The following is an 18,370-nucleotide window of genomic DNA, read 5'->3' on the forward strand; positions in this document are numbered from 1 at the left end:
TGATGTAGGGCACACACACATTTTAGAGGCAGCAGAAAATCCCATGGAAATCATGAGTCATTGCTATGGCGATAGCATTTCAAAAGTAGACTGATATTCTGTTATTTGAAGTTAGTTTACATACTGTTGGCCTACCTATATGTCATTGATATTAGTACTTGACCTGCGTGTGTTCCTGTGTGTGAGTGTGTGAGTGCAAGAACTATAGCAGCATTATTTACAATATAATACCCCAAGAATACTTCAATCAACCCAACCACAACACATCCATTTATTTTCTTAGAGCAGAATATGGGTTGATCATTATGTTTGCAAATCTGTGGCAACGATGGGAATAAAGTACTGCAATCTACAACACGGGCAAGTAATCAAACTGTATGAGAAAGAGAAGGCTGTGAATAATTCAAAACTCAATACAGGGTTTGTACTGAGAATCTCCCTGGTGTTCTGTATTCTGTTGTTGTACTGAGAATCTCCCTGGTGTTCTGTATTCTGTTATTGTACTGAGAATCTCCCTGGTGTTCTGTATTCTGTTATTGTACTGAGAATCTCCCTGGTGTTCTGTATTCTGTTATTGTACTGAGAATCTCCCTGGTGTTCTGTATTCTGTTATTGTATTGAGAATCTCCCTGGTGTTCTGTATTCTGTTATTGTACAGAGAATCTCCCTGGTGTTCTGTATTCTGTTATTGTACTGAGAATCTCCCTGGTGTTCTGTATTCTATTATTGTACTGAGAATCTCCCTGGTGTTCTGTATTATGTTATTCTCTCTATGTGGAACATCCAGGAACACTAATGCATTCTACACAGTAGTGAGACAATATTCCACTGCACCGAGTGCCACCTGAGCGAGTTCCCATCGTGTGAGTGTGTGTGTTGTGATTGTATGCCATATCAAGTAGCCCTGGCTGTGCCGAATCGCTGAGCTCCCAGTAACACAATCCTAGACCCACCCAGGCTTAACACCAGTCTGTCATGTTTTTACGCTTTCTAATTCTAATGTCCATTTTCCTCTAATGGTTACCATGGTGATTATACAACAGAGCAGTATATGTCGACTGCATGGCTCAAATGGTGACAGTTTCTGCTGAACCAGTGCATCCAGAGGTGTAAAGCTACATGGCAGCTCATAGGCAAAGTGTGAGTGAGTGAGTGAGTGAGTGAGTGAGTGAGTGAGTGAGTGAGTGAGTGAGTGAGTGAGTGAGTGAGTGAGTGAGTGAGTCTATTTAAACCGACATCCCTTCTCTGAGAGGTCCTTGCTGAAGTTGTCCAGCTCTGTGCACCTGGCATCACTAGCACACTCTGTTGAGGTGGGCCAACGCTCTACCCAGGCATCCTTGCCCAGCATGTATGTGGCACTGAGAGAGAGAGAGAAAGAAGAGGGAAAGAAGATAGAAAATAACCCCTTTAGGCAGATATTAACATTAACTTTATTGCTCTGACTTGCTTTGTCTTTCCAGTACTATAAGTCCATTATAACATGTCACTGCCTCTCCCCACCTGTTGGTGGAGCTGTCCTTGTACCAGAGGTCAGTTTTTGGCCCCATGATGAGGTAGTCTGTACCCTCCTTCAGGTCCAGACCTCCTCTACAGCCAGCATGGGACAGGAAGACCTTAGTGTCACCCACACTGACCCCCTCCTCCACTCCTAGAGAGAGAGGGGAGGGAGGGGCGGGAGGGGGAGGGAGGGAGAGAGAAACAGAGTTAACCATGTTTGAACTAACTCAGCATCACATTCTGAAACAAAGATGGTAAGGAGAGATGGGTAGAGGACAGAAGGACTAGATGACATAAGATGCTTACCTATTTTTATAACCTGTGTGATCTTCATCTCATATCTGTCATACTGACTCTGGCTGACACTCAGGACCTTGGCCTTGTACACTGGAGGACAGACGTGTGAGAATCGTCAGAACAGCAAAATACACTCTACTCAATCAATGATATGATACACTTGACTGTCCCCAAGGAACAATTTGACTAAGACACTTAAAGAATGAAGCGTTAGATGATAGTTTTACCTCTGACAGACAACATTAATTTATAGCTGTACCTTATACTGTACATGGTATAGTGTTGTCTCAGTGTGACAGATTTACAGATCTATAATGCCTATAACATGTCTATATGTCTATAATGCTTATAACATGTCTATAAATTCTTATAACATGTCCATGTCGATAAGATGTATATAGTGCCTATAAAATGTCTATAAATGCTTATAACATGTCTATAAGATGTATATAGTGCCTATAACATGTCTATAATTTATATAGCCTGTCTATAACGTTCAGAAAATATCTATAACGTCTATAACATGTCTATAATGCTTATAACATGTCATTAACATGTATATAATCTCTATACCATGCATACAATGCATATAACACGTCTATAACATGTCTATAATCTTCAGAACATATCTATAACATGTATATAACATGTCTATGCCTATAACGTGTCTACAATGACTATAACATGTCTATAAGGTCTATAACATGCATACAATGCATATAACACGTCTATAACATGTCTATAATCTTCAGAACATATCTATAACATGTATATAATGCCTATAACACGTCTAAAATATGTTTATAATGCCTATAAAATGTATGTCTATAACATGTTTATAACATGTCTAAAGTGTCTAGCATGTCTATAATGCCTATAACATGTCTATAATCTCTATAACATGCATATAACGTGTCTACAATGACTATAACATGTCTATAAGGTCTATAACATGCATACAATGCCTATAACACTTCTATAACATGTCTATAATGTTCAGAACATCTCTATAACATGTCTATAATGCCTATAACATGTCTATAACGTATATAACATGTCTATGTCTATAACACATCTATAACATGTCTTTAATAACGCCTATAACATGTCTATAACATATATAACATGTCTATGTCTATAACACATCTATAACATGTCTATATGTCTATAACATATCTATAACATGTCTATAATGTTAACATGCCTATAACATAACATGTCCATAACATGTCTATAATGTTCAGAACATCTCTATAACATGTCTATAATGCCTATAACATGTCTGTCTATAACATGCCTATAATATTCCTATAACATGCCTATAATATTCGTATAACATGCCTATAATGCCTATAACATGTCCATAACATGCCTATAACATGCCTACAATGCCTAAAATATTCATATAACATGCCTATAACATGTCTATAATGCCTGTAATATTCATATAACATGTCTATAATGCCTATAATATTCATATAACATGTCTATAATGCCTATACTATTCATATAACATGTCTATAACGTATATAACATGTCTATGTCTATAACACATCTATAACATGTCTATAATGCCTATAACATGTCTGTCTATAACATGCCTATAACATGCCTATAATATTCCTATAACATGTGTATAATGCCTATAACATGTCTATAATGCCTATAACATGTCTATAATGCCTCTAACATGACTATAACATGCCTATAATATCCCTATAACATGTCTATTTTTTATTTTTATTTCACCTTTATTTAACCAGGTAGGCTAGTTGAGAACAAGTTCTCATTTGCATGTCTATAATGCCTATAATATTCATATAACATGTCTATAATCTCTATAACATGTCTATAATGCCGATAACATGTCTGTCTATAACATGCCTATAATGCCTATAACATTCCTATAACATGTCTATAACATGTCAATAATGCCTATAACATTCCTATAACAAGTCTATAATATCTACAACATGTATATAATGTCTATAACATGCCTATAACATGTATTATATTCTATAGTGAAAACAGATATAGCATACCGTAACATGTATAATCTACAACATGTTTGTCTATAACATGCGTGGTCCTCTGCGTGCTCCATAGGGGACTGGATCGGTTAGGGTCTTAGACACACAGCAATCACCTAATAGGAGAGAGACACACATCATTATCACACACACACATGTATGGCACACACAAACACACACACACACGCACACACACACACACAAACACACACTCACCCTGTGTACAGCGACATATATTGTTCCTGCAGATCTGTGAGAGTTCGTCCTTGTCCTCTTTTTGGGGGTGTAGAAGCGACTCCACCAGACAGAAATGGTGGTCTGATAGAGAGACACATAGACCTATGTTAACATTTCTCCACCAGACAGAGAGAAATGATCAACTCCAATGTTTACAATAGCTTCTCTTGTTCGAGGGCATATGAAATATGGTCAAAACAAACCATAGACCTACCTGGGTTGTAGTACTCATAGACAGTATCTACCTGGGTTGTAGTATTAGACAGTAGACAGTAACAGTATCTACCTGGTTGTAGTACAGTATCTACCTGGGTTGTAGTACTCATAGACAGTAACAGTATCTACCTGGGTTGCAGTACTCATAGACAGTAGCAGTATCTACCTGGGTTGTAGTACTCATAGACAGTGACAGTATCTACCTGGTACAGTATCTGGTTGTAGTACTCATAGACAGTAGCAGTATCTACCTGGGTTGTAGTACTCATAGACAGTAGCAGTATCTACCTGGGTTGTAGTACTCATAGACAGTGACAGTATCTACCTGGTTGTAGTACTCAGACAGTAGCAGTATCTACCTGGTTGTAGTACTCAGACAGTAGCAGACAGTATCTACCTGGGTTGTAGTACTCATAGACAGTGACAGTATCTACCTGGGTTGTAGTACTCATAGACAGTATCTACCTGGGTTGTAGTACTACCTGGGTTGTAGACAGTATCTACCTGGGTTGTAGTATTCATAGACAGTAACAGTATCCACCTGGTTGTAGTACTCGTAGACAGTGACAGTATCTACCTGGGTTGTAGTACTCGTAGACAGTATCTACCTGGGTTGTAGTACTCATAGACAGTATCTACCTGGGTTGTAGTACTCATAGACAGTATCTACCTGGGTTGTAGTATTAGACAGTAGACAGTAACAGTATCCACCTGGTTGTAGTACTCGTAGACAGTGACAGTATCTAACTGGGTTGTAGTACTCATAGACAGTATAGACAGTATCTACCTGGGTTGTAGTACTCATAGACAGTATCTACCTGGGTTGTAGTACTCATAGACAGTAGCAGTATCTACCTGGGTTGTAGTACTCATAGACAGTGACAGTATTTACCTGGGTTGTAGTACTCATAGACAGTATCTACCTGGTAGTTGTAGTATTGGGTTGTAGTAGACAGTAACAGTATCCACCTGGTTGTAGTACTCGTAGACAGACAGTATCTACCAGTAGACAGTGACAGTATCTACCTGGGTTGTAGTACTCGTAGACAGTATCTACCTGGGTTGTAGTACTCATAGACAGTATCTACCTGGGTTGTAGTACTCATAGACAGTATCTACCTGGGTTGTAGTACTCATAGACAGTAACAGTATCCTACCTGGTTGTAGTACTCGACAGTATCTAGTGACAGTATCTACCTGGGTTGTAGTACTCGTAGACAGTATCTACCTGGGTTGTAGTATTCAGTAGACAGTAACAGTATCCACCTGGTTGTAGTACTCTCAGTAGACAGTGACAGTATCTACCTGGGTTGTAGTAGACAGTATCTACCTGGGTTGTAGTACAGTATCTACCTGGGTTGTAGTACTCATAGACAGTATCTACCTGGGTTGTAGTACTCATAGACAGTATCTACCTGGGTTGTAGTATATGTAGTAGACAGTAACAGTATCCACCTGGTTGTAGTACTCGTAGACAGACAGTGACAGTATCTACCTGGGTTGTAGTACTCATAGACAGTATCTACCTGGGTTGTAGTACTCATAGACAGTATCTACCTGGGTTGTAGTACTCATAGACAGTATCTACCTGGGTTGTAGTATTCGTAGACAGTAACAGTATCACCTGGTTTGTAGTACTACCTGGGTTGTAGTAGACAGTGACAGTATCTACCTGGGTTGTAGTACTCGTAGACAGTATCTACCTGGGTTGTAGTACTCATAGACAGTATCTACCTGGGTTGTAGTACTCATAGACAGTATCTACCTGGGTTGTAGTATTCATAGACAGTAACAGTATCCACCTGGTTGTAGTACAGTATCTACCTGGGTTGTAGACAGTGACAGTATCTACCTGGGTTTGTAGTACTCGTAGTACTCATAGACAGTATCTACCTGGGTTGTAGTACTCATAGTGACAGTATCTACCTGGGTTGTAGTACTCATAGACAGTGACAGATGAAGGTTGGAGGAGTCCCACTTTGAACGTCTGCTGCAGTCGGAAGATGATGGTCTCAGTCTCCTTGTTGGACACCTGGTAGCACAGGTAGACCACAGAAGAGCACAATGAAGCTACCTCCGGACACTGACCTAAGAACAGTTTTGAGTTAATAGTTTGCCTTTTACCTTTAAGATTTGGGGAGGGAAAGCTGATCCAAAATCTGTGCCTACAGGCGACAGACAACCTCAACCCAGACAGAGTGAAAAAAGTATGACCAGTCAACTTCTAGGGTTGACGTGGTAACGCTGGTCTCTCTACGTTCAGGTCATAGAAATAGAATGAGATTCTATTGAGATTCTATTCCTATGGTTCCAGTATCTTGAACAGGTGAATGATGAAAAGGAAGTTACCCCTTGACACTGATCTAAGATCCCACCAAAAAAGTTAGGATTTCTGGGAGGATAAGCTGATCCCAGATCTGTTCTGGTACCTTGAAGAGGTGGATGATGAGGGAGCCTCTGTCACTCAGGTTGTCCACTATCTGGAAGTTGTTGATGTAACGGTCCACTGAGTTGGTCAGCTGGAGGCAAACACAAAAACAAACAAAACATTTTCAATATGCACACGGTCACAATAAGCTACACTTAAACACACGCAGTCGAAATCAAGTTGGACATTGAGTCAAAGACCAGACATGCAGTTAGACAGCCATCTAGTGGAGCCAGATGAACATTACAAGTTGATTAAAGGGATAATTCACCTTAGTTACATATCTGTTTCCTTACCCTGTAAGCAGTCTATGGACAAGGTATGACAGCAATCCATGCTTTGATTTAGTTTCCCTAACACTGTTTCCAAATGCATATGTGGCACAAATCCCCTTTAGCGTTTAGCATTTGTGGCGCAAATCTCATTAAAGTAATGGGTCCGATATTAACTTTTTTGGCATCATGTTCAAATCCTCTGTAAGTGACTTTGTTGAGCTTCACAATAAGTGTTAGATACTTTCCGATGATTTGGATACGATGAGCACAACAAATAAAACATATCGGTCCCATGACTTGAATTGGACTTGTGCTACACCTGCTAAAACGTTAGCATCTGGAAACAGTGCCAGGGAAATAAAACCAAAGCATGGTTTCTGTCATAACTTGTCCATAGACGGCTGACAGGGTAAGGAAACCAAGGTGTAACTTAGTAATTGGGGTGAACTGTCCCTTTAACGTGGGTTCCAGTACCATCTCCAGATCTTCATTCTCTGGGACGAACCCAGTAGGAAGACTGATGTCCAGAACAACCATCCTGACCTCCCTTAGTCCCAGTGCCCTGGAGGAAGGAAAGAGAGAGAATAGTAGAATGAAGAGGAAGATGGAATGAAAAAGTAGAGACTCAAGTGTTATCCAATAACAGTAAGTCCCCTAGTGTATTTCCGAGAGGGGACCAAAGGAGAGTAGTACTGTACTGTCTATAGTACTGTATAACCTCACCTGACATTAATAGTGATCGTGTAGGACTTCTCTGCATCTGGTGGAGGCTTTTCTGTCAATGGGGTTAAAAAAAACATTGAGTTTAAGATTTGAGACTGGGATTGAGACTAAGATTGAGATTAAGATTAAGATACAAATGGAGATTGAGAGCTGGATTAACCTACCACTAGATTCTGCGATGGTCACGTCCAAATCAAAGTTCTTGCAGCTGCTCTTCTCATGCACCTCAGGGAGCTCGTTGTAGTAGGTCACCACCTAGGTCAGAGGTCATTAGACCAGGAAGTGACAACACAAACAAATATGACATCATACATCAATGTGACAAAATGATCATAGACTAGCTCTACTATCATGCATCGACTAATGGCCATAGACATGTGTTGTGGTCATACCTCTAGTATACCTTGTCCCTTCCCTTTGGCCTCCACTCTGAATCCCTGGTCTATAGGAGCCTGAGTGAAAACCCCACAGAAGAGGGGAGATGGTGAAAGAGGAACATGATACATCATGGTTCCTACACCTAGGCCACATATTTGACATAAGATACAGGTAGGTTGGGAGAGAAGAAATGGTGAAAGAGAGAGAGAGGAAGAGAGAACAGCATCCCTCCTACCCTGGAGGAGCGTGCCACGTAGGAGGTCCTGGGGTCGAAGTGGTAGCGCTGGTCGCTGCGGCCCTGGATGCTCAGGTCCACCTGGAGACTCAGGTCATTGGGAGGTTTCTTTATCAGGTACCCAGACAGACCCTGCAGAACAACCATGGTGGGCTGGGGGAGAGACAGGAAGCAGAGAGATTATTATAAAATATGTACTGGATTGTGTGGAGATCCAAATGGCGGAGGGCAACAAACTGGACTGGCTAGTGACAACCTGCAATAACACTGTTGACATAAACTCAGCTCACTGACATCATGCAATACTCGTTTCCAATGATGTCACTCAGTACCTGGGTGGATCCGTAGCCCCCGCCCCTGCGGCGCTGCTCATTGAGCCACTGGAAAGGTGCGGCGGCTTCAGTCATGTGACGACTCTTCACCAGGGCTAGCAGGGCGTAGCCCGTCGCTTCCAGAGTGAACAGGCGGTTCTCACTGTCTGGCCAATGGGTACCGTCTGGAGGAGGGGAGAGAGGGAGGAAGGAGAGAGGGAGGAGAGGGGGAGAGAATAACAGTGAAGCACAGCAGAGAATAGAGAGGGGGAGAGAGAAACAGAGACAGACAGACATTTCCCTACCTGGAGAGGCAGCTTTGAGTAGCAGGGTTTTTAAGAACATTGAAGGTGTCTCGTCAACCAGAGACAGAGCGTAGGCAGAGATGGCCAGAGAGTAGGGCCTCTTCAGACTACCATACGTGCTCCTCAGATAGTTGGCAGCATTCTGGATCCCATTCTAATACAATACAATAGAATACAACTTCACTGTCTATCCATTAGTTTGGTGGCTTATTAATTCCATTCTTATATGAGCAGAGGGATAAAGAATAAACCTGATTTTAACACAAGAGTCGGCAGAAAAGCCCCATTTCCCAACACCGACATGCCATTTACACCGGTTGGATTAATGGTCAGCCATGGCGCATGCAAACGTAGCGTGATAACAGGTCGGCCAACGAAATCCAAGATCCACCAGGGGAGTCAGGTAAAAAGGCATCCTACTCACAGATGACTAACTTACTTCTAACTGGGGCATCAGGTAGCCTAGTGGTTAGAGCGTTGGGCCAGTAACCCAAAGGTTGCTAGATCGAATACCCCAGCTGACAAGGTAAAAATCTGTCGTTTGGCCTCCCGGGTGGCGCAGTGGTTAAGGGCGCTGTACTGCAGCGCCAGCTGTGCCACCAGAGACTCTGGGTTTGCACCCAGGCTCTGTCGTGACCGGGAGTTCCGTGGGGCGACGCACAATTGGCCTAGCGTCTTCCGGGTTAGGGAGGGTTTGGCCAGTAGGGATATCCTCGTCTCATCGCGCACCAGCGACTCCTGTGGCAGGCTGGGCGCAGTGCACAGAGTTTCCTCCGACACATTGGTGCGGCTGGCTTCCGGGTTGGATGCGCGCTGTGTTAAGAAGCAGTGCAGCTTGGTTGGGTTGTGTATCGGAGGACGCATGACTTTCAACCTTCGTCTCTCCCAAGCCCGTATGGGAGTTGTAGCGGTGAGACAAGATAGTAGCTACTAAACAATTGGACACCACGAAATTGGGGAGAAAAGGGGTAAAAATTCAACAACAAAAAACAAAACAAAATCGGTCATTTTGCCCCTGAACAACCCACATTGTAAATAAGAATTTGTTCTTAACTGACTTGCCTAGTTAAATAAATAAAAATAAATAACTGACTTATCTCCCGTCCCAATATAACAGTTTCTGCCGGTTCTGTGACCGGCTTACCTTGATGGTGTGGCCAGCTCCATTGCAGTTGAGTTCTGTACCCTTGGTGGCTTCAGTCATGGCTATCAGGACAAAGGCTGTCAGAGTGGACTGAGACTCTGCACCTTGTACTCCACCCTGGAGAAGAGAGAAGCTGTTATCAGACTTCAGTCCCAGATCTCTCCCTGTCTGTTCAGTCCAGTGTGTATATGTGCGCACGTGCTTCTGCATCCACCCGTGTGTGTCTCTTCTTACTGTCATAGTAGTAGTGTAGACAGGGTTGTCCTCTCTGAAAGATCCAGTGGTCTGCTGTTTGTTGTTGAGCAGGTAGAGGAGAGGACCACACACATCCTGTTCACTCACTCCTATCAGCTGACGAGCCATAGAGAACACCTTCACTACATACGCTGTGATCCTATAATGGATAGGGGAGAGAGGGGGAGAAAGAGATGGTGGGCAGGGAGAGGGAGAGAACGAGGGTGGGGGGGAAGGGAGAGGGGTGGAGGGAGAGGGGAGAAAGAGAGGGTGGGGGTGGGGGGGGGGGAAGGGAGAGGGGTGGAGGGAGAGGGGGAGAAAGAGAGGGTGGGGGGAAGGGAGAGGGGTGGAGGGAGAGGGGGAGAAAGAGAGGGTGGGGGGTGGGGGAAGGGAGAGGGGTGGAGGGAGAGAAAGAGAGGGTGGGCAGGGAGAGAACGAGGGTGGTGGGGAAGGGAGAGGGGTGGAGGGAGAGGGGGAGAAAGAGAGGGTGGGGGGAAGGGAGAGGGGGTGGAGGGAGAGGGGGAGAAAGAGAGGGTGGGGGGAAGGGAGAGGGGTGGAGGGAGAGAAAGAGAGGGTGGGGGGAAGGGAGAGGGGTGGAGGGAGAGGGGGAGAAAGAGAGGGTGGGGTGAAGGGAGAGAGGTGGAGGAGAGGGGGAGAAAGAGAGGGTGGGGGAAGGGAGAGAGGTGGAGGGAGAGGGGAGAAAGAGAGGGTGGGCAGGGAGAGAACGAGGGTGGTGGGGAAGGGAGAGGGGTGGAGGGAGAGGGGAGAAAGAGAGGGTTGGGGGAAGGGAGAGAGGTGGAGGGAGAGGTAGGAGAGGGTGGAGGAAGGGGGAGAGGTTGAGGCGGGGAAAGAGAAGGTAGAGGGGAAGGGAGGGAGGTGCAGGGGGAGGGAGAGGAGAGGGAGACAGAAAAGAGAGAGAGAAAAGGGGAGAGGTAGAGAGAGAGGCTGTGAGGGTTACAAATACAATCCATTGTATTATTTGATTACTCTGTGATTGATACACATTCTTCTTCTTCTATGTATTTGAACAATACCATGTGCTTGTGCCTTCATTCCTGTAGGGGGGTAAGAGTCGTCTTTCTTCTTATACACCAGCTGCTTCTGGTAGCCTTTCTGTATGTAGTTCATGGCCTCCACCCTGCGTTGCACCCCTACAGCCTCCCAGTCGTTGGAATGGTCCAGGTAGACAGTGGCTATAAGAGGCAGGGTGATGCTGGCGAGGTTCTGTTCACACAGCCACCAGGCATACGGATCAAAGAGGCCAGCGAGTCACCGCTGATACTGTTGTCTATGGTATCAGCCAACAGGTTACCTGGTGGGAGGAGCAGAGCAGAGTAGAGTAGAGTAGAGTAGAGTAGAGTAGAGTAGAGTAGAGTAGAGTAGAGCAGAGTAGAGTAGAGTAGAGTAGAGCAGAGTATAGAATAGAATAGAATAGAATAGAATAGAATAGAATGGAAGGAATGGAATAGAATAGGTTATATGTCCACACAGCTGCTTTGGCTTCACAATGCCCATAACCAACCAAAGGGTTAGAGGCACCCGCCAGCCACCATTTCTGTCTAATAACGTAAACCTCGTTTCTCAGTTAGGCCTACCCCTGATGTTGATGAATGTCTCTGGTTGAGAGTTTGGAACCAGGGAGCCCAGCTCCACTTTGTTCACCTCCACTACCTGCCTCCCATCTGGGGGGAAACATAGTAAGAAGACTTAGTAAAGGTTGTTTCTAAAGGAGACATGGTAATGGTAAGCAGTAGGGTTAGAGATGATGAGTGTCTTAGTTCTGCTCACCATTCCCTCCCTTGGCAGAAGGATTCAATACAAAACTCTGTACTTTAGTCTTCTGCACTCCTTCCACCTGTTACAGGGTTTTGAAAACAGCTTTGAGATACCGGTCCTCGTATCTTAGCTAAGGACACTGATTCACAGTCGCTATATATATTTTATTTATTTTATTATTATTTTTTTATATTTTTTAAACTAACATCTGAAATAGTCACCCACCACCACGCGTAGCTTCTTCTTGACCCCGTCGCTACCCATAAACCCTTTGGCCATGGCAAGGACCTCCAGTAGCATCTCTCCGGCCTTGAGCGGTATGATGGTGTAGGGAACCACCAGGGACGAGCTGCCCTTCAACCTCACCTCCTGGGTGTGTTTCCCATTGAACGCCACACTGCACATGTCCTCTGTCTTCAGTAGCACCACCTTAACCTGGGTTGAGTAGAGGAGGAAACGGAGATGATCAAGACACAAAATGGCTGACAGTAATGGGAGGGTTAGGAGGGTTAAGACACAAAATGGCTGAAAGTAATGGGAGGGTTAGGAGGGTTAAGACACAAAATGGCTGAAAGTAATGGGAGGGTTAGGAGGGTTAAGACACAAAATGGCTGACAGTAATGGGAGGGTTTGGAAGGTTAAGACACAAAATGGCTGACAGTAATGGGAGGGTTAGGAGGGTTAAGACACAAAATGGCTGACAGTAATGGGAGGGTTAGGAGGGTTAAGACACAAAATGGCTGAAAGTAATGGGAGGGTTAGGAGGGTTAAGACACAAAATGGCTGACAGTAATGGGAGGGTTTGGAAGGTTAAGACACAAAATGGCTGACAGTAATGGGAGGGTTAGGAGGGTTAAGACACAAAATGGCTGAAAGTAATGGGAGGGTTAGGAGGGTTAAGACACAAAATGGCTGACAGTAATGGGAGGGTTTGGAAGGTTAAGACACAGAATGGCTGACAGTAATGGGAGGGTTAGGAGGGTTAAGACACAAAATGGCTGACAGTAATGGGAGGGTTAGGAGGGTTAAGACACAAAATGGCTGACAGGAAGGGATCAGAGGAGAGCTAGCGGGTGGGAGTAGAGGGAGTAGTAGGTAGATAGAGGTTTCCTCAGATATTAATTATTCAGCCTGATGGTTAAGGTTAAGGCTTGAGGATTAGATAGAAGTCATGGTTGAGAGGCCAGAGGTGAGCTTGCCTCCATGTCCTCGTTGCCATAGTTATGGAGCACAGCTTTGATCTCCACGTGTTCGTTCCTCGCCACTGAGTACGGCAGCTTCAGGTCCACGAAGAAACGCTTCCACGCACGCACGTTCCATGGCTCGGCTACGCAGAAACCTGGAATAAAAACAAAATGATTCTAATAAACAAACAACAGCAGGTGGTTGAGGACTTCATGCTTTAGTTAGAATGCTAGAATTGTACAGCTATAGGTTGTATTCCTCATATGGCACCAGTATCCCCACTAGAATATTACCTGGACTCCTCCTGGGAAATGACTGAATATGGGTACAGTGAGAGGAAGCCATTTTAGACCACTGAGAATTAGGCCCAATCGCAAATAGACCCCTTAAATCCTAAACCCTATGCACATGTGGTGATCTGATTGGACATGACAGGTGTTAGTGATATGGTAACAGTTCCACCTTGCCCTCTGATTGGTGTTTCACCTTGCCAACAAGGGCGTAGCACTTAGGGACTGGGACCATGGCTACCCCAGGGGAAGGGAAGGGTCTACCTGTTACAGGTGAGGAGCTGATGGCTAGTACCCCCCACTGGGTGATCGTGTCTGGGAAGATGGATTCCACATGCAGCGTTGACAACCTGTAAGGAACAGACACAAACTAATGAATCCCATTGAGTTGACCTCTTGTAAGCTCAGCTTGTGGCATGAGCACAGTAAAACATTATCTTGAAGATAAATAGAGAGAGAGACTGGTGGATTGTGATCGATTGATGCCGTTGCCTAATGCAATGCTAACAGTGACACGCACAAATACACACACACACACACACACACACACACACACATAAATATCCCTGGGACAGTACACGATGGTGCAACAGTGTTTATTTTTGGGGGGGAATGAAAAAAGGCCAGGCTGTTTCTGATCTGTTAACCCAGCCAGTCTCAATGTGACCTCCAGTCCACTGTGGTGCAACTCTGGGGATTTACAGAGTAGGTTGTTTCATTTCAAAGGGATACTGTGAGATTCTGTCAATTTGCCCTTTTCTACTTCTCCAGAGTCTAATGAACACGTGGTTACCATTTCTGTGTCTCTATGTGCAGTATGAAGGAAGTTCTAGGTGGCTACCAGAGCGGCAGGTAGCCTAGTGGTTCGAGCGTTGGACTAGTAACCGAAAGGCTGCTAGATCAAATCCCCGAGCTGACACAAGGCAGTTAACCCACTGTTCCCACAGTGGCTGTCATTGAAAATAAGAATTTGTTCTTAACTGACTTGCCTTGTTAAATAAAGGTCAAATAAAAAAAACACAAATAAATAGGTAGTTTAGCAAGCCAATGATGACTGTAAGTCTACAGGTACACTAGCTTAATTGCCAGAACCTTGCAGTATCCCTTTAAGGGTGAGAGGGGTGTGGCTTGGCATATTCCCCTTTCGACAAAACTGGTCAACCCCTCATAGAAAGAGTTTTCCCTGGACAGGTCATGTGGTTAGGAAAAACTCCTGGCCCTACTCATAGGAAGTAGCCTGTAGTACGCACAGTTTCAAACCAAGTCTTAGCCTATGAGCAGGTAAACTGCTGTCCCTTTCTATAAGGGGGTGAGAAGACAGACACACATTCACTCACCCGTCTCTGCTGTCCTCAGGAACACTGGGCAGCGGCAGGTCTTTCCACAGCCATGACTCATAGAACTTAGACCTTACTATCACATCACTCTCCTCCATAAAGTCATCCTCCTCTTCCTCCTCCTCTTCCTCAGCAAAAGACCCTCTCTGTCCTTCCAGAACAGGTTTGGATCCCATTATCACTGGAAGGCCCAATCTTTCTTCACCTGATGCCAAAAAATAAACATGTTTCAACTCTGTTTGATGGATGGGTGGATGAATCGATTGATTGATGGATTAATTGAGCAATCAATCATTTTGAGCTCAGTTCTCTGCTGTAACATACAGGGGCCACTTGGACGGAAGTTAGATCTGGTTAGAATGACCATGGTTAGACTCAACAGACTCAACTCAACTTAATTAACAACACCTACAGTGTTGTTTTCAAGACCACCTAAAGCGAGACCGATTCAAGACCAAGACCACCTAAAGCGAGACCAATTCAAGACCAAGACCACCTAAAGTGAGACCGATTCGAGACCAAGACCACCTAAAGTGAGACCAGGGGTCCAGGACTAAGACCAAGACCACCTAAGAAAGTGAGACCAAGGGGTCCGAGACCAAGACCACCTAAAGTGAGACCGATCCAAGAGAGACCAAGACCACCTAAAGCGAGACCAGATTAAGACCGAGACCAAGACCGGGGGGGGCGAGGGTCCAAGACTAAGACCGGGAGGGGGCGAGGGGGTAAGACCCAGGGGGACTAAGACCGGGAGGGGGGCGAGGGGTCCAGGACTAAGACCGGGAGGGGGGGCGAGGGGTCCAAGACTAAGACCGGGGGGGGCGAGGGGTCCAAGACTAAGACCGGGAGGGGGGAGGGGTCCAAGACTAAGACCGGGAGGGGGCGAGGGGTCCAAGACTAAGACCGGGAGGGGGGCGAGGGGTCCAAGACTAAGACCGGGAGGGGGCGAGGGGTCCAAGACTAAGACCGGGAGGGGGCGAGGGGTCCAAGACTAAGACCGGGAGGGGGGGAGGGGTCCAAGACTAAGACCGGGGGGCGAGGGGTCCAAGACTAAGACCGGGAGGGGGGCGAGGGGTCCAAGACTAAGACCGGGAGGGGGCGAGGGGTCCAAGACTAAGACCGGGATGGGGGCGAGGGGTCCAAGACTAAGACCGGGAGGGGGCGAGGGGTCCAAGACTAAGACTAAGACCGGGGGGCGAGGGGTCCAAGACTAAGACCGGGAGGGGGCGAGGGGGGGTCCAAGACTAAGACCGGGAGGGGGCGAGGGGTCCAAGACTAAGACCGGGGAGGGGGCGATAAGACCGGGAGGGGGGCGAGGGGTCCAAGACTAAGACCGGGAGGGGGGCGAGGGGTCCAAGACTAAGACCGGGAGGGGGGCGAGGGGTCCAAGACTAAGACCGGGGGGGGGCGAGGGGTCCAAGACTAAGACCGGGAGGGGGGCGAGGGGTCCAAGACTAAGACCGGGAGGGGGTCGTGGGGTCCAAGACTAAGACCGGGAGGGGGGGCGAGGGGTCCAAGACTAAGACCGGGAGGGGGGGCGAGGGGTCCAAGACTAAGACCGGGAGGGGGCGAGGGGTCCAAGACTAAGACCGGGAGGGGCCGAGGGGTCCAAGACTGAGACCAGAAAAATGCAAATCCACCATAATAAGAGTTGAAAAAGTCCAGTATTTCTGTGTTCAGATTTCAGGACATTCTTTAGACATTCAGAATGGTGATAAATGCAGAGGACAGAAGTTATCACTAATCCAAACAGGTCCATGAGAAGACAAGTTTACCCTCGTCTCCCTTTACTAATCGTTAGCATACAACTGTCAAGCAATTTCCCACACTAGTTCCTACCAGCAAATCAAGGAAATCCTGCTGAGCACTGAAAAATATCCTCAAACCTGGTAGTGAAAGTAATGGACAGTCATTTTTACAAGTAAAGTAGGAACCCCAGGTTTCAATACGGGATGAGATATTCATGTGTCATGAAAGGAGTGTGGATATTTGGCCTGGCGAAGCTGTTTTACGTGCTGACTGGTGATGTGCAGTTTGCGAACAATTCATTATTTTTGAACGACTCTTTTGACTGACTCGAGAGTCATGATTCATTCATTTTAGTCGTTTGTTTGACCTGCTAATGCTGGCCGCAATGAACCCTACAGCAGGGTTAAGACACACTCTTCGGGCTCGGTGGCTCCAGAGAAGTGCTTTGACCACCAACTAACTGTCTGTCATATGGTGCAGGAAAATAGATCATGAGCATAGAGAAGAACAATACATGATTAGAACTGATAATGAATCACATGGTGCAAGAATAAGTGCAATTCATTGATTATTGAATGTTATGGATGCAGCTTTGTAGAATCAAAACACACAGACTCTGCTCAACAAACTCAAACTCGAGAACAAATCTTTTGGATGCTGCAGTTTGCAAACGACTGCGCTCATCACCCCCATGGTAGAGTCACACAATGCATTCCGCCAAGACTCGTTCACAATATAGTCTGGGACGGCCACAACTAGATCTCAAATGTACCAATAAAATCATCTGATTTGTATGCCTAGCAATCAACAAATGTACATGGCTTAAAGCACATGTTTACAAGTCTGTCACAAATGTCAGCTCCAATAAGCCCCCTTTGGTGAACGAAATGGGGCAGCAGATAGCCTAGCAGTTAAGAACATTGGGCCAGGAACAAAGGTCACCTGTTTGAATCCCCAAGCCGACTAGGTGAAACTAACGTGGCTATCATAAGGAACTACAAATGCCATGATGATCTGGACAAGACTGACGAAACGAGGCAAAGGTTACAATCTCTGGATTAGCTAAATGTAGTAATTAATAAATTGATAATGTTAGCAAAGGTGTCAGCTAGAGATGGCTTGCAGGGATTTGAAGTTTTGATAATTGGATGCCAATTAGCTGTAAAGTAAATAGAGCTGAATATATTGATAAAAGTCACCTTGTCCGAGAGAGATTTACACGGTTATCAAAATGTCATGCCAGGGTAAGACTACAGGAAACACAGCCCTTATTTTAAGTGTTTATGAAACACTGTGGGAAAAATGAATGGTGGAAAAACGATTGGAACCATTTCCATTTTTGTCAGCTAGGTTTTATGGGTATTATGACACCGCACTGTGAGGCTCTAACAGTGACGCAAATGAACAAAATTAGTAGAAAGATGAGTTATTTTTGACTGAATGAGTGGGAAAGATCAGAGTCAGTAAAAAGAGTCGAACATCCCACCACGAGCGCTACCACTGCTGACAATTATTGGTTTTGTTACTCTGCTGGTTTCAGCTGGTCTCGGGAACAAATGATGAGTCCTCATTGTTTCTGAGTCAAAATGTACCTGACACCGAGACAAGACTGATACACTCACAATGTATCTCCACACCGAGACAAGACTGATACACTCACAATGTATCTCCACACCGAGACAAGACTGATACACTCACAATGTATCTCCACACCGGATTCGAG

General features: G+C 45.3%; 2 protein-coding genes and 1 long non-coding RNA gene across 4 annotated transcripts in view; all 3 read right to left on the reverse strand.

Annotated features, from left to right (window-relative positions):
• Positions 1 to 257: 257 nt before the first annotated feature.
• LOC127932362 (complement C3-like) lies at positions 258 to 1,959 on the reverse strand. Of its 2 annotated transcripts, XM_052527947.1 has the most exons (4): positions 1,804 to 1,959; positions 1,501 to 1,648; positions 1,185 to 1,358; positions 258 to 1,140 (listed from the first exon to the last, which is right to left on the reverse strand). In XM_052527947.1, exons 1-3 carry the CDS (start codon positions 1,829 to 1,831, stop codon positions 1,223 to 1,225), a joined length of 312 nt encoding a protein of 103 aa, XP_052383907.1. In that variant the 5' UTR covers positions 1,832 to 1,959; the 3' UTR covers positions 258 to 1,140; positions 1,185 to 1,222. The 2 variants fall into 2 exon arrangements, with proteins under 2 accessions (XP_052383907.1, XP_052383906.1); XM_052527946.1 differs by having other exon boundaries at positions 258 to 1,358.
• A 2,876-nt stretch (positions 1,960 to 4,835) lies between these two features.
• The window catches only part of LOC118378127 (venom factor-like), a 48,209-nt gene continuing 34,674 nt past the window's right edge, over positions 4,836 to 18,370 (reverse strand). Inside the window, 21 exon segments of the mRNA XM_052527942.1 lie at positions 4,836 to 4,885; positions 6,204 to 6,309; positions 6,707 to 6,796; positions 7,455 to 7,542; positions 7,704 to 7,755; positions 7,868 to 7,958; positions 8,096 to 8,155; positions 8,317 to 8,469; positions 8,649 to 8,812; positions 8,933 to 9,086; positions 10,077 to 10,193; positions 10,311 to 10,470; positions 11,345 to 11,378; positions 11,381 to 11,542; positions 11,545 to 11,622; positions 11,906 to 11,992; positions 12,099 to 12,165; positions 12,312 to 12,521; positions 13,286 to 13,425; positions 13,826 to 13,911; positions 14,899 to 15,103. Coding sequence (XP_052383902.1) covers positions 4,851 to 4,885; positions 6,204 to 6,309; positions 6,707 to 6,796; positions 7,455 to 7,542; positions 7,704 to 7,755; positions 7,868 to 7,958; positions 8,096 to 8,155; positions 8,317 to 8,469; positions 8,649 to 8,812; positions 8,933 to 9,086; positions 10,077 to 10,193; positions 10,311 to 10,470; positions 11,345 to 11,378; positions 11,381 to 11,542; positions 11,545 to 11,622; positions 11,906 to 11,992; positions 12,099 to 12,165; positions 12,312 to 12,521; positions 13,286 to 13,425; positions 13,826 to 13,911; positions 14,899 to 15,103 — 2,339 coding nt within the window. The 3' untranslated portion in view covers positions 4,836 to 4,850.
• On the reverse strand, positions 4,896 to 5,687 carry LOC127932364 (uncharacterized). Its single transcript, XR_008144969.1, has 3 exons — positions 5,631 to 5,687; positions 5,335 to 5,396; positions 4,896 to 4,947 (listed from the first exon to the last, which is right to left on the reverse strand). It is a non-coding gene; the product is annotated as an uncharacterized LOC127932364 (long non-coding RNA).

The sequence above is a fragment of the Oncorhynchus keta genome, chromosome 10, assembly GCF_023373465.1.
Source record: "Oncorhynchus keta strain PuntledgeMale-10-30-2019 chromosome 10, Oket_V2, whole genome shotgun sequence".
Lineage (NCBI taxonomy): Eukaryota > Metazoa > Chordata > Actinopteri > Salmoniformes > Salmonidae > Oncorhynchus > Oncorhynchus keta.